Below are 14,612 nucleotides of genomic sequence, written 5' to 3'. Positions count from 1 at the left end.
AAGGAGACCTGGTAGTGTGATTCGTTAATACCCTCTGAAGGGAGGAAAGTATTTCACCTACAATGAGAAATAAAGACTTTTTTGAACCACAAATTCACAAACATGTAGATCTCTGAGCTTCAGCTCTGCAACTTGAGCTACAGGTCACAAGTGGACACAAAGTCATGGATTCAGATCTCAAGGAGCTGTTGTTCTCCTTAAAGGATTGAACTCAACAAATACACAGACGCGGACTAACAAACCAGAGTCTCCGTCTCCTCTCATCCAGCAGAGAATAGATCTACGTCATCCATCCAACAGACCGTAAACCGAATCCAGATATTACTGCCACTAAGGGGGACATGCTCACTGGTTGTAGAAGAACCAGAAACGAAAACAAAAGCACAAACTTCGTAGAGAGGGAGAAAAAGAGAAACACAGCCAAGCTGAAGCTCTGTTGCTCCGGGGAAATGTCTTTGAGAGCCCAGAAAAGATGAGGCTTCACAGACCCTGAGGGCCCTTCTGTGTCCACCAAGCGAGTTCACTTGAGCTGCTCGGTGGCCGACTGCCAGAATTGCTAAACTAAATCTTCAGAAAGGTACAATCACGATCTTCATGCAGATAGAGCACGAACGCATGTTATATTTTACTTGACTCATTAATTAGCACAAGAACCAGTAGCATATTAAAACTGATGCAGGGAGCATTTGTGAAAATATGCTGATACACATATATAGACACACACACAATTTAATTGAATAAGAGATTGAGATGAGATTGCTAGGCTAGATAAAAACAACTGATTACTGGCTTACAGGGCATTAAACTGCAACCTTTTGGGTTATCTGTTCCACTGGACAGAAATCTGTAAGTTAACCTCTGCCCCAAACAGATTGTAAAATAACTCCATCAATAGAAAATCAAGCCCAGAACTGCGCTTCAAGGACGCCCGGTAATTTCTTTGGCCTTTATCAGATTGCAGCCACCACACTTCTTTTTTTTGAAAAAAAAAATGTTTTTTTAAACGTTTATTTATTTTTGAGACAGAGAGAGACAGAGCATGGCCGGGGGAGGGGCAGAGACAGAGAGGGAGACACAGAATCGGAAGCAGGCTCCAGGCCCTGAGCCATCAGCCCAGAGCCCGACGCGGGGCTCGAACTCACGGACCGTGAGATCGTGACCTGAGCTGAAGTCGGACGCCCAACCAACTGAGCCACCCGGGCGCCCCCCACCACACTTCTTTTTAACACTTACTAGTAGTTCTTCAACCTTGGTTTTTAAAGCTCTTGATTGTACATTCGTGCATTTTCATTAAAAAATGTGGAAAGTGGAGAAGACTAAGAAAAGTATCATTCATGAACCCTGTGGTGACAGCCCTCGATGTTTTTTTCCCATCTTTTTAAGTTTGTGTGGGGGTTGTAGGTACATACATGGAGAAAGACATTTTTCATGTGGTTTGGATCATATATGCCACCTTATGTCACGGTTTTACTTGGAGAAATGTTTATAATGTTATTAAAAACTCTCGGTAAGAATAGTTTTTAACTACTACATAATAGTTCCTCATGTGAATGTACTGTAATTAACTTCTTTTATTTTACAGTTTTGTTTAATTTGGCTCCTTCTCCCAATTTGGAAGTGAACAGAGGTTGTCATGGTCTTAATTCAGTCTGAGCTGATTAAAATTTTTAAGTTAGATTCTATTTAGTTGTTTATTGAGATTATCAACAAAAATTGAAGCAGTTGGTATAGTTTGTTTCTTTCTAATGACTAGATAATCTTTATTAACTCAGGGATTCTGATGAAATTGAGGCATTTGGAGGATTACCCAGTATGAAGTACTGTATAGAACTCGAGAGAATTGTGTGAATAGGAACATCAAAGGAATTCTTCCTCAGCTTAAGGCTATAGGAATTATGTCATTTATGTTACTTAGTAAAATTAACTTTCATAGGCTTTCTTTATGAGCAGAGAAAGTGTTGCTTAAAACAGAATAACAGGGCCCTTGGGTGGCTCAGTCAGTGAAGCATCCAACTCTTGATTTTGGCTCAGGTCATGATCTCATCATGGTGGGGCCCAACACCGCATTGGACTCTGTGCTGAACGTGGAGCCTGCTTGAGATATTCTCTCTCTCTCCCTTTCCCTCCCCCTCCCATCCTTCCCCACCCCCTTTCGAAAGCCTCTGTCCTTCTCCCCTTCTCGAATTCCCTTTCTCTCTCTCAAGAAGAATAGAGTAACAGAAAATAGTTACTTTTATATGCACTTTTTTATTAGCATCATTTAACTGTAATTGTCTTTGAACTGGAATGTAGATGGTGATCAATATAAGTGTTTAATTGGTTGGGCATCTTTAGTGTACTGATTGATTGCCAACAGACTAGGAACTGGTTATGTTTTTTTGTTTTTTTTTTTAATTTTTTTTTTTTTAACGTTTATTTATTTTTGAGACAGAGAGAGACAGAGCATGAACGGGGGAGGGTCACAGAGAGAGGGAGACACAGAATCTGAAACAGGCTCCAGGCTCTGAGCGGCCAGCTCAGAGCCCGACGCGGGGCTCGAACCCACGGACCGTGAGATCATGACCTGAGCCGAAGTCGGACGCTCAGCCGACTGAGCCACCCAGGCGCCCCTATGTTTGGTTTTTAAATCACTTGCTTGTGCAGCTGTGTGATATGTAGGAACCAAGAGTGTTCCTGTTTGTATTTTCCAACTTCATTTATTTTCTTTATTTCTTATAGACCATATCATCTCAAATTTTCAAATTTAGTTTTGGGTTTTCTTTTTAAGAAATCAGGTAGATTTCGATATCGTAGTGGTTTAGCACATTTTTGGGTGTTTATTTTTAAAAGGAATCTGACCTTCAGTGCAGTGTTTCATGAAACACTTCACAAAGGTGAAGCAATTGGAAGAATAAATTATTTTAAAACAGTGCAGACTTTTAATCAGGTGCTTAAGGTAATTACCTGTGGGGGCCTCCGTAAACTTGTTTTAAAAAAAATTCAGGGCGCATATTGTCTAATTATAGATTTTTGTGTGAACAGGTGTGATTTGGGAGAGGTCCTCGGGGATGCCTTGCGAGGACAACTCAGGTTCTGCTCTCCTAAAGCTTGTGAAGACTTTCCCTGTTACTGTCTTTGAACCTGTGATTAAGTCTCTCCAACAGATGCTGCCTCTGGTGCCTGACGAATGACTGCCTCTTTGTCTGTTCCTTTGAGTCTTAATAGTGTTTGTTTTAAGCATAACTGAAGTATGTGGAGGCAGGTGGGTCAGGAGACAGGTGTACTTCATCAGAGTAAATATACCCATTTGGGGAGCAGTTTAACTAGAAGACTGGATTGGCCTATTAATATTGATGTCATTTCTACGTAGAGCCTTCGGTATCGTACTGCGTAGCTCATTTATCCATAAACCTTGCCATTCTTCCCCAATGTTTAAGACATTCTTTTCTTTTCTATAGCTAATGGCGGGCTTCATTATATTTTTTCCTGTTATCAGCTAAATCCTGGAAATGGAGGAGCTTCTGAAAAACAGCTTTGCTTCCCCTCTTACATATGCAGAACTGTGCAAACTGCAGGCGTGAGAAAGATAAATGATGAAATACTGTTAATCACATCACTGACTTATTTATGAGGAAAATAAAGATCACTGCTATCAGTTTTAAGTAACTTCTGTTAAATGAGCTACTGATGTAACTTCATAGACATAGTCTTTGAGGATGTGCCATTCAGACCCCTTAAAACCAAAAGCAAAACCGACCCAAGTTTGCTCACGGTCTGCTTTTATTTTTACGTTATCATTTGTTTTTCACAGTGCCCTTTGAGGGTGAGCAGTAGTATGATTCCTGTTTTTAAAATGCAGAAACACCGGGGCGCCTGGCTGGCTCAGGCCCTAGAGCACACGACTCTTGATCTCAGGGTTGTGAGTTCAAGCCACACGTTGGGCATGGAGCCTACTTCAAAACAATTGCAGAAATGGGTACTTTTGAAAGTAGTTATTGCCTTGCTGAGGTTAAATAGCCAGAAAGTGTACTGTGGAGTTAGGGCTCAAATCCAGATACTTTGATTCAGAATCCTGGACTCGAGTCCCTCAGCCCTCCTCCCTTTCTGTGGTAGCTTACTGCTTTCTGCTTATATCTTTCCCCGCTGCCTGTAGATTTTAAAAATTCATTTATGTGAGTGCTTCTCAGAAACATCCTGCAATCCCTGGTGGTCCCTGAAGCCTTAGCAAGGGATCCTCGAGGTCAAAATTATATTTTATTAGCGTTTTTCTCTTCTGTATTGTCTCATCCTCTTATGAATTTGTGGGGATGTTTCCCAGAGGCTGCGTGATGACAGCAAATGCAGAAGCGGATAGAAGATTCCACTCTCCTCTGCCAAGCTGGACTTCAAAGAGATTTCCAGAAATGTAAATCAGTGCCGTTTTTCTCACTAAATTTTTTTGGAAAATATAGTAGTTGTTTTTTTAACAATGTTAACATGTACTGGATTCGTTGGTATTTTTAAGCGAATAACAAATACATCTTTTTAAAAATACTAGTTTTAACATCTAGTGCAATAAATATCTCCTAAACTCCTTATCTCCAGTAAGCAAAATCTCCCGGTCTTCAATAAGATTTGTAAGTTAAAGGGATTTTGAGACCAAGAAATTTGAGAGCTGTTGATTTACATGATACCTGTGTCATTGTGCCTCTGTTGGTTCTCAAATAAAGTATACTTTCCTGCGTAATTACAATCCGTAATTGTATCACCTTCTGTGTTTTTAAGTAGCAGTTGAAGGGTGTTGACAATTAATAGGCTTTAGGTAAAACGTTGAAGAAATGCGACAATCCCAAGTATTGAAATAGGATTCTTAAGGAAATAAAAATACAGAATGGTCACTGACTTGGAGAGGCCTCTGTGAGGCTGGGGGACTGAGCCCCTTGGAGAATTAAGTGAAGGGGCTGTTGTAAGATGTGGATCTTTCTGACCTAGTGGGGGTGAGGGTGACAAGTCTGTATTTGCTGAAAATATATACGTTTGCAATAAAGGTAATTTCTGGCTGCTACTTATAAAAACCAACAGGTATCCAGGTAATAGCATATTGAAACATATGGCGTCATAAGCCCATGAGTCTGGGTTTCAGGGATGTTGCTGAATGACCAGGGAGACATAACCAGGAGTTCTGCTGATTTCTCATTTCACAGACTTACTCATTGTTCTTTGTTTTTATCGCCTTACTCTAACACTCAAATTCCTGTATTCTTTCCATGTTTTAGTGTTAAAAAAAAAAGTTTGAGCTAAGGGATCGCATTTGAGGGAAGCCTATTATGGTGCTTCAGCATATGATTCAGCAAATGTGTGTATGTTCATAGACAAGCATGAAGAATCTTAGCTAAATCAGTTCAGTTTATGGTATTGGACACATGGTAGGCCCAGAATTTTTTTTTTTTTAACGTTTATTTATTTTTGAGACAGAGCATGAACAGGGAGGGGCAGAGAGAGGGGGAGACACAGAATCTGAAACAGGCCCCAGGCTCTGAGCTGTCAGCACAGAGCCCGACACGGGGCTCGAACTCACGGACCATGAGATCATGACCTGAGCCGAAGTTGGACGCTTAACCGACCGAGCCACCCAGGCGCCCCCAGAATTTTTTTTCATTTGCTTTTTGTTTTGTTTTCTTTTGTTTTGTTTTGAGTGAGAGGGGGTGCAAGTGAGCAAGGATGGAGAGAGAGGGAGCGAGAGACAGAGAGAGTCCCACGAGGGGCAGAGAGAGAGAGAGAGAGAGAGAGAGGGAGAGAGAGAAGCAGGGCTCACCTGAGGCGGGGCTTGAGCTCACCAGCTGGGGACTCCTGAGCCCAAGTCAGATCTTAACCGACTGAGCCACTCAGGTGCCTGGCCCAGAATTTTTTCCAGATTTCCTAGCCAGAAGTGAGTGATCTAGGGGTTCCGGCTGTCCCATCTTCACAGAGAGCCAAGGGAATTAATAGTTCAGGTTCACCATCAGCCCATTTCCACAGCTGCCATTTAACCTGTTGAAAAACTTGAAAGTATTGATTGAGTTACCATTTGGGGAATAGTAAATCATTATTAATCAGTACTGCGGAAACAACCAGATGTACTTTTTGGAAAATAGCTTCTTACCTGCCTTTACTGACATTGTTTTCCATTTATCAAATCTGCTTTTTAAAAAAAAAAAATAGGTCATTGAAGCTCCCACAAGGGAGAAAAGGAAATCATTCATATTTTAATTGTCAGAAAACATGTTGGAAAGAAAAAGAATGCAGCAAAATAGGTTTTAAGAAAAGCTGTTGAAAACCATGCATTGAATAGTTTGTTTTTTATATTGCCTTGTTTAGTGACTTGTATATCCTAGAGATATTCGAAAGTGAGGATATTTAAACGATGAATTAGATGATTAGCTGATACTCTTATCATAGCATAAAAATAGCATCGACCTAGGGGCTAAGAAGATAGTTTGTGAATCAGTTTATAACTCCATAGTTTCATAATGATTGTATTACTTAATTGACTCCTGGGTTTCTTGTTTCTTTGTCTGGATGTAGTAGGGGGTCAGAGTAGATAGTCCTGTGGCTTCTTTTTTCCTCAGTAATTATAAGGCAGCCCATACCTGTATAAATAGATGCGGGTTTTACAGAGGGAGAAGACTGTTAACTTCCATGGGCATTGAGACACGAGAATCATGCCTGTGGTAGGGTATGTTGGTCATGGGTGGACTCACAGAAGAACAAACAGTGAAGCAAATGGAAGGTTATTAAATGGGAGGTCCCAGGAATGGATGACATGATTAAAATTGGAAACTCAGAAGGTAGCTGCAGTTTGGAAAAAGATTTCAAGCTTGTACAACAAGCAGGATTGATTTATATTTAGGGTTAACGTGGTCTTTTGGTTATTTACTTATTGAGACCATGCCCATTATTAAGTCCATATGTATTATGTCTTTGATAAATACATTTTTAATGAATGAATGCACACATTGGATTTAGTGAGTCCTAGAATGACGTACTAAACTGAAATTGTGGAAGAATTCGGGTTCATTTCAGAGTCATTTAGTTAGCTTTTGACTGCCCGACGTTGGACAGGCTCCCCACCTCATGTGCCGTGGACTGACAGTTTGTCTCCCTGTCACTGTGGGATTGCTCTCCTACACGATTACTTTTAAAGACAGGGAGCTTCATTTCCAAGAGCCTCAGGGCTGACTTACATCTAAAAGATGGCTTTCATAAAATTCAGTGATGTATAGGAATCTGTGTATTTCTTATTACATATTTGGAGCAGCCTAGCTTCTGAGACAAGTGATTTGACTTCAAGTCCATTAGCAATTTAGAATAGGGGTGTCAGTTCTGGTGTTGTAGTTTTAATGGGTTAATATCCTTTCCTTTTTTTTTTTTTTTTTTTTTTTTTTTTTTTGTTAATGCTTCTGTTTGTTGCCTGTTCTGCTCTTTAAACTGTACCTATTTTCAGGGAAATAATAATATCTTTCTGAAGACTAAACCTATATGATAGTAAATGCTAAAACTGGGGTTTGACGTAATTTATTATTGGCGGAAGCTGTTAAAAGTTTCAAGATGTATTTCTTGTCTGAACAACATTTTTAGCTGTAGCAGTGGAAGGTTTAGAAATCATGAATAGTGCTAGCACCTTAGTCGGTCCTCTCATTTGCTGTTGTAGACCTTGCTCACCTGTGCAGTTACTCTCTTAAGTTCCTTCCCATACCTCTGGAAGGTACTCTGAAAGGGAGTTCCTGTGCGTAGCCCACACTTCATAGGGAGTAATGCTCCCTTACCTTTAGGGCAGACTGTCTACCTGAACTCTTTGGAATTCTTCTGCATGGGAGATTCGTCTTTCTTCCTCATTTATTACTTTTTTCAATCGTGTATGTCAGTATGGACTTACGGATATTAATTTTATACTTTGGGTTGTAATCTAACACTATTTTTTTTTTTTTTTGCTCAAATTGTTCCAGCTTTGGCCATTGGGAGCTTTTTCAGTCGCCTTCTGTGCCTCTTTGATATAACTCCATCAGTGCGTGTTTCTTTTTGTTTTTTAAGTACTTTCTTTCTTTTTTGGCACCACACGATGAAGTAGGCTCATCTTAAACGGGCTCTTCCTGTCCCAGTCCTGGAATTGGCCATTTTTCCAAAGAGCCTTGTTCCTTTTACTACAGCATGGAGAAACCAAGATCTGAGTGCTAGATGTGCTTCTTGCTACTAGGGTTTCCTTTATTTAGGCCTTCTCATCTGGCAGAGTAAAGAAACATATGTGTGCATACTAACCCTTGTATGAACATATCTATGATATATACAGACCTATAAATATTTCTGTATGTAACCATCTTGTCTGTATTAAGCTAAACGTGAGTTCTTACGCATGTCTCCAATACTAATCCATCACCCTGTGGGTCATTCTAGCCTCTTCCCCTTGCTTATCTGTAAATTACGACTTCAACAGTGAGAAACTTGGTTCCCATCACCTCCATCACTTTACAGTAGGCACGTGTATCAGTGTCAGAGTTGTTAACCTGTAGTCTCGTGGAAAACAACTTTATCAGGTAGAATACAATGCTTATGTGCGGATTTCCTTTTGCCTTCGTTCTTACAGACCCCAAAGGTTACTGAAGTCAGCACCTTTCCCCTCCCGACCGACCTCTTTCAGTCAGGTTGTTTCATACATTTGTAATACAGGTAGATTCTCTGTCCTGTCTCCATTCCTTCCTGGGATCCCTTAATCTCCTAAAAGATTTTCTTTTAGTTTGCATCCATTAAGGCTCACTTTGTGTTTATAAAGTTCTGAGTTTTGGTAAGTGCATAATGTCAAGTATCCACTAGTACAGAACTATAGAGAATAGTTTTATCCTAAAAGTCCCCTGCTCCAAATCCCCCAAATTCTTGGCAACCAATGATTTTTTTACTGCCTCTGTAGTTTTGCCTTTTACTGGATGTATTTGGAATGTATGTATGGAGCATTTTCAGACTGGCTTCTTTCACTTAGCAATATGCATGTAAGGTTTCTTCATTTTGTGTATTTGTGGCTTGATAGTTTATTTCTTTTGATGAATAATATTCCATGTGTCATGGTTTATTTATCACCTATTGAAGGATATCTTGGTTGCTTACAGTTTGGGGCAATTATGAATAACATTGTTATGAACATTTGCATGCAGGCCTTTAGGTTTTGTGTGACCCAAGTTGTCAGACAAATTGGATAAATACCTAAGAGCGTGATTACTATTTTATATGGTAACGCTATGTTTATCTTTACTGGAAAGTCCCAAACTGTCCTCTGAAGTATCTGTACCATTTTACATTCCATCATCATCAATGAATCCGAGTTCCTACTGTTCTGCGTCCTCGCCAGCATTTGATTCAGGTTTTTGGATTTCAGCCATTCTAATAGTTGAGTAGTATTAGCTCGGGGTGTGTGTGTGTGTGTGTGTGTGTGTGTGTGTGTGTGTGTTTTAATTTCAGTTCCCTAGCAGATGATGTTGAGCATCTTTTCATATGCTTATTTGCCACCTGTACATCTTCTTTGGTGAGGTGTTTGCTCAGATACTTTGCCCAGTTTTTAATTGGGCTGTTTGTTTTCTTACTGTTGAATTTTAACAATCTTTCTATTTTTGAATACCAGTCCTTTATCTGATACATGTGTTGCAATTTTCTCCAGTCAGTGGTTTAACTTTTTATTTTCCTAGCAGTGTCTTTGTAGAGAGAGCAGTTTTTAAATTTAATGAAGTCCAGCTTATCAGTTATTTCTTTCATGGTTTGTGCTTCTGGCATTGCATCTAAAAACTCATCGCAAAACCCAAGGTCACCCAGATTTTCTCCTATTGTTATCATCTAGAAGTTTTAAAGTTTTGCATTTTATATTTAGGTCTGTGGTGCAGTTTGAGCTGAATTTTTGAAAGCTGTAAGGTCTTTGTCTAGATTTGGATATTCTTGCATTTGGATGTTTAATTGTTCTGGCATCATTTGTTAGAAAGACTGTCCTTTCTCTCTTGGACTGTCTTTGCTCCTTTGTCAGAGGATAAGCCCACCATGTTTATGTGGGCTTATTTCTGGGCTTTAGTTCTGTTACATTGTTCTACTCTTCTCTTATTTGGCCAGTATAGACCCTATCTTGATCATTGTAGCTTTACAGTAAGTCTCGACGTAGGCAGTGTCAGACCTTCAACTTGTTTCTTCAGTATTATGTTAGTTATTCTAGGTCTTCTGCCTATTTATATGAACATTAGAACAAATTTGTTTATACCTACAAAATAGTTTGCTGAGATTTGGATTGGGATTGCATTAAATGTATAAACCAACTTGGGAAAATGGACAGCTTAACAATATTGACTCTTACAATCTATTATAATAAACATAATATTTTTTTTACTTATTTACCATCTCTTTGTTTCATTTTGTCAGTTTTCTCCATATATATCCTGTAAATACTTTGTTAGATTTATATTTAGGCATGTAATTTTTTTTTTTTGGTTTTATAAAATGGCACTGGGTTGTTAATTTCATATTCCAGTTGTAGCTGGTATGTAGTAAAGCAAATGGCTTTTGATTGTTAGCTTTGTGTCCTGTGACCTTGCTATGATGGCTTATTATTTCCATTTTTTGTTGTTATTGACTCTTTGGGATTTTCTACGTAGTAAATCATGTCATTTGTGAATAAAGACAGTTTTATTCTTTTCCTTCCCAATCTTAATACCTTTTATTTCCTTTTTTTTTGTTTTATTACACTAGCATTTTCAGTATGATGTTGAATAAGGGAATCTTACTGGGGAAAGCATCAATTTTCTTACCATTAAGTGTGATGTCAGCTGTAGATTTGTTGTATATGTTCTTTATTAAGCTGATGAAGTTCTTTTCTCTTCCTGGTTTGTTGAGTTTTAGTCATAACTGGATGCTGGATTTTGTCAGAGGTATTTTCTGCGTCAATTGATATATGATTTTTTCCTTTAGCATTTTTCCATGATTAACTGCTTTTTATTTTATTTTATTATTTTTTTTTTTAAATTTTTTTTTTCAACGTTTTTTATTTATTTTTGGGACAGAGAGAGACTGAGCATGAACGGGGGAGGGGCAGAGAGAGAGGGAGACACAGAATCGGAAACAGGCTCCAGGCTCCGAGCCATCAGCCCAGAGCCTGACGCGGGGCTCGAACTCACAGACCGCGAGATCGTGACCTGGCTGAAGTCGGACGCTTAACCGACTGCGCCACCCAGGCGCCCCGCTTTTTATTTTAAATTACTTTTTTAATGTTGAACCAGCTTTCCATACCTGGAATAAATCCCACTTTGTCATGGTGTATAATTCGTTTCATACATTGTTGGATTTAGTTTGCTAAGATTTTGGTGAGGATTTTTGCATCTGTGTTATGAGAAATACTGATCTGTAGATTTCCTGTCTTGTAATGTCTTTTTTCTGGTTTTAGTATTAGTAAACTGACTTTTTCATTTTTCTTCATTCTCTTCTAGGTTTTTTTTTAGTGTTTATTTTTATTTTTGAGAGCGATGAGAGCGAGTGTGTGTGCGAGCGGGGGAATGGCAGAGAAGGGGAGAGGATCCAAAGTGGGCTCCGTGCTGGCAGCAGAGAGCCTGATGCAGGGCTCAGACTCTCAAACAGTGAGGTCATGACCTGAGCTCAAGTCAGATGCTTAACCGACTGGGCCACCTGGGCACCCCTCTCTTCCGGCTTTTGTGTATACATGTTATCTGTGATTTTAGCTGTGTGAAAATGATGTATGTGATATACATGTGTATATATATATAGTGTATGTTGTATTTGTTCACTTAAATTGTTAATCTCTAACATCCATTAGTCTCTACCAAAGCATTGTTTCACGTTGCATCATAATTTTCATTTAGCAACAGTTATATTTAAAATCATATTGAATTTTGGGGCTTCCGGGTGGCTCAGTCGATTAAGCGTCTGACTATTGATTTTGGCTCAGGTCATGATCTGATGGTTTATGAGATCACCCCCCCGCTGGGCTCTGTGCTGATAGCATGGAAACTGCTTGGGACTGCCTCTCCCTCTCTTTCTGCCTCTCTGCCTCTCCGCCTCTCCCTCGCTTGCTCGCTCTCTCTCTCAAAATAAATAAATATTTAAAAACATTGAATCTTAAAATGAAAAGTGTCACTCAACTATTTACAGATAAAAGGTTATACTCTGAAATCTCTAAGTTTCTTTTGTGGGATTATAGTTACATTAAGATAATGGTAAGGAAATTATTTTCCTTTGGCTCATAAAGGGAAGTGTCCTAGCCTTTTTTATTTACACAGGAACTCTTACCTACAAAAGATAATGGGATCATATGCCTTGTCAGTGTGAGGGTCATCACAGATGAGGCCTGGCCGATGGTATAGGGGCAGTTCTGTTCTCACCCACCCCTCTCCTTCTGTGTTCCCCGTCTTTCTTTCCTGCACCATTTCTGTCTCAGCTTTTGTGTGGAACTGAGAAATAGACTTTAATATTTACTTATCCTGTAAAATTTGTATTTCCTACTGTTAAATTTTTAAACAAGGTTAAAAAAAAACCTTAAGCTTATTTCTTTTTCTCATTCTTTTGTTTGGTCAGTGTTTCTACAAGTAAAAAGTTTTGTAGGGTGTGACTGCAGAGGGTGATGACAGCAGGAAATTTTAGGAGATACAAAGTAGAAGTATAACGGGACAATTATTAAGATTTTTAATATAAAGAAAAAGATGATGGGGTACCTGGCTGACTCAGTCAGTGGAGCTTGTGACTCTTGATCCTGGGGTTGTGGGTTTGAGCCCCACATTGAGTTGTAGAGATTACTTAAAAGTAAAAAAAAAAAAAACAAAACAAAAAGAAGGGGCACCTAGATGGCTCAGTCAGTCGAGTGTCTGAGTTTGGCTCAGGTCATGATTCGTGGTTTATGAGTTCCAGCCCTACACTGAGCTCACTGCTGTCAGCCTGTCAGCACAGAACCCGCTTTGGATCCTCTGTCCCCTCCCCCACTTGTGCTTACCCCAAAATAAATAAATATTAAAAAGAAAAGAAAAGAAACTGTTCACATGTATGTCTGCTTTTTCACAGGCGGAGAATCCCCCTAATGGACCAGATTGTGGTTATGGCTCCTTTCACCAGCAGTATTGGCTTGATGGGAGAATCATTGCTGTGGGGGTGATTGACATCCTTCCATACTGTGTGTCATCTGTATATTTGTACTACGATCCTGATTATTCATTTCTGTCTTTGGGTGTCTACTCTGCACTACGGTAAGATTACTTTTGACAGCTGTAATGGGTCATACAGAACTTCAGATAATTCCTCACTTGATTATATTTCATCATATAACAGCAGAAATCCTATTTGATAGTTCATAATAATTTTGTTGCTATAGTAGTCTCTCATATATCAATATTTAGAAATACCACTTTTAGAACTGAGGGTAGTGCCCGATGGTAATTCCCTAGCTTTTTAAGCTATCCATGTAATCTAGTGTAGGAGAAGTCATTGTATTTGTGGGGTGTTTTTGTTTATGTCTTTATTTAAGCTCCCCTATCAAAAACCACTCAATGTCCCTTAAATATTCTAGTATTTACATATTTTTGTCATCATTATTATAGATATTTTTTCATAATTAAAGGTTAAATGAATCTCATATAAATGAATTCAAGCAATGTAAATCTGTTGGAAGGAATATACAATTATAGAAAGTATATAGAATAGGAGTGGCAAGTCCCTGACTGTCCACTTAATTCTCTGGCCCTCATCAAAAGATTATTTCCCTTGCATGTCCATGGATGCAAATATATGCAGCATCGCCTGGATATTTTGCATTATCCTAATGGTAAAAGGATTGGGGTCTTTTTCCATGAAAATACTGGGTCTTTTTTTATTCCTTCGTATCTGTGAATGTGTGTGGTACAGAAGGGAAGGAAGATTGAAAATTATTTTTCTGTTGCTTATGTGGGAACTTGAGTCTCTGTTTCTCATTGTGTCAGTATTTTCACTTTTCCCAGTCTCTGTGTCTGATGGTCACAATCTCACATCATAGGAAGATACATTTTGAGATTATTTCTTTTATTAATTCTGTATGTACTTTTTTCTGAATTACAAAATTGGAAAAGTGGGTATTTTTCTTTAATTACTGTTTGATTTTTGTGAAAAGTCTGGTCCATAGTAGATTTTGTGTGTTTTAGTGGGCCAAAGAAAAATTCTCCATCTTGGTATTTTCATCCTGAGCCATCTCTTAATGATAAGTTACAGCGATTCACAATTATACACTGTTTACAACTGATCCCTGTAATATTCCTTTATTTTTCCTTTGTATTTAATTGCATTTTTGTATAAGCTAATTAAGAATATTCGTGACTCCTGATGGCATCAATGAAATTGAAATTGATCATTTGAAGCATTTACATTTTGTAACTTTAGAAGAGTGTATTTATTTCAGAAAAGCTACTTTTTTTTTTGTACCAGAATCAGTCAGCACTTTGTAATCATTGCTATTTTCCTTCTTCTTTTATTTTTGTATCTACTTTTCCACTTTACAGTATGTAGTTTATGGATTTGTTTAGACTTCTCAGATAAACATTATGAATATTTATTCCCACATAGTGAATCCCAGCCTATGTATGAAATATCATTTCATGCCTCAATAAACCAGGAGATATAGA

General features: G+C 38.6%; 1 protein-coding gene across 9 annotated transcripts in view; it reads left to right on the top strand.

Annotated features, from left to right (window-relative positions):
• Positions 1-14,612, top strand: part of ATE1 (arginyltransferase 1) — a 158,862-nt gene that overhangs the window by 59,777 nt on the left and 84,473 nt on the right. For all 9 annotated transcript variants that reach the window (XR_009252697.1, XR_009252698.1, XM_058697973.1 and 6 more), the window contains one exon: positions 13,027-13,208. Coding sequence is in view for 7 of the 9 variants with exons in the window: in XM_058697973.1 (XP_058553956.1) it covers positions 13,027-13,208 (182 nt within the window). In the remaining 2 variants the exon portion in view is untranslated. The remainder of the gene's footprint in view (positions 1-13,026; positions 13,209-14,612) is intronic.

This window comes from Neofelis nebulosa, chromosome 13 (assembly GCF_028018385.1).
Source record: "Neofelis nebulosa isolate mNeoNeb1 chromosome 13, mNeoNeb1.pri, whole genome shotgun sequence".
Lineage (NCBI taxonomy): Eukaryota > Metazoa > Chordata > Mammalia > Carnivora > Felidae > Neofelis > Neofelis nebulosa.
This window is presented reverse-complemented; position numbering and strand designations above follow the sequence as displayed.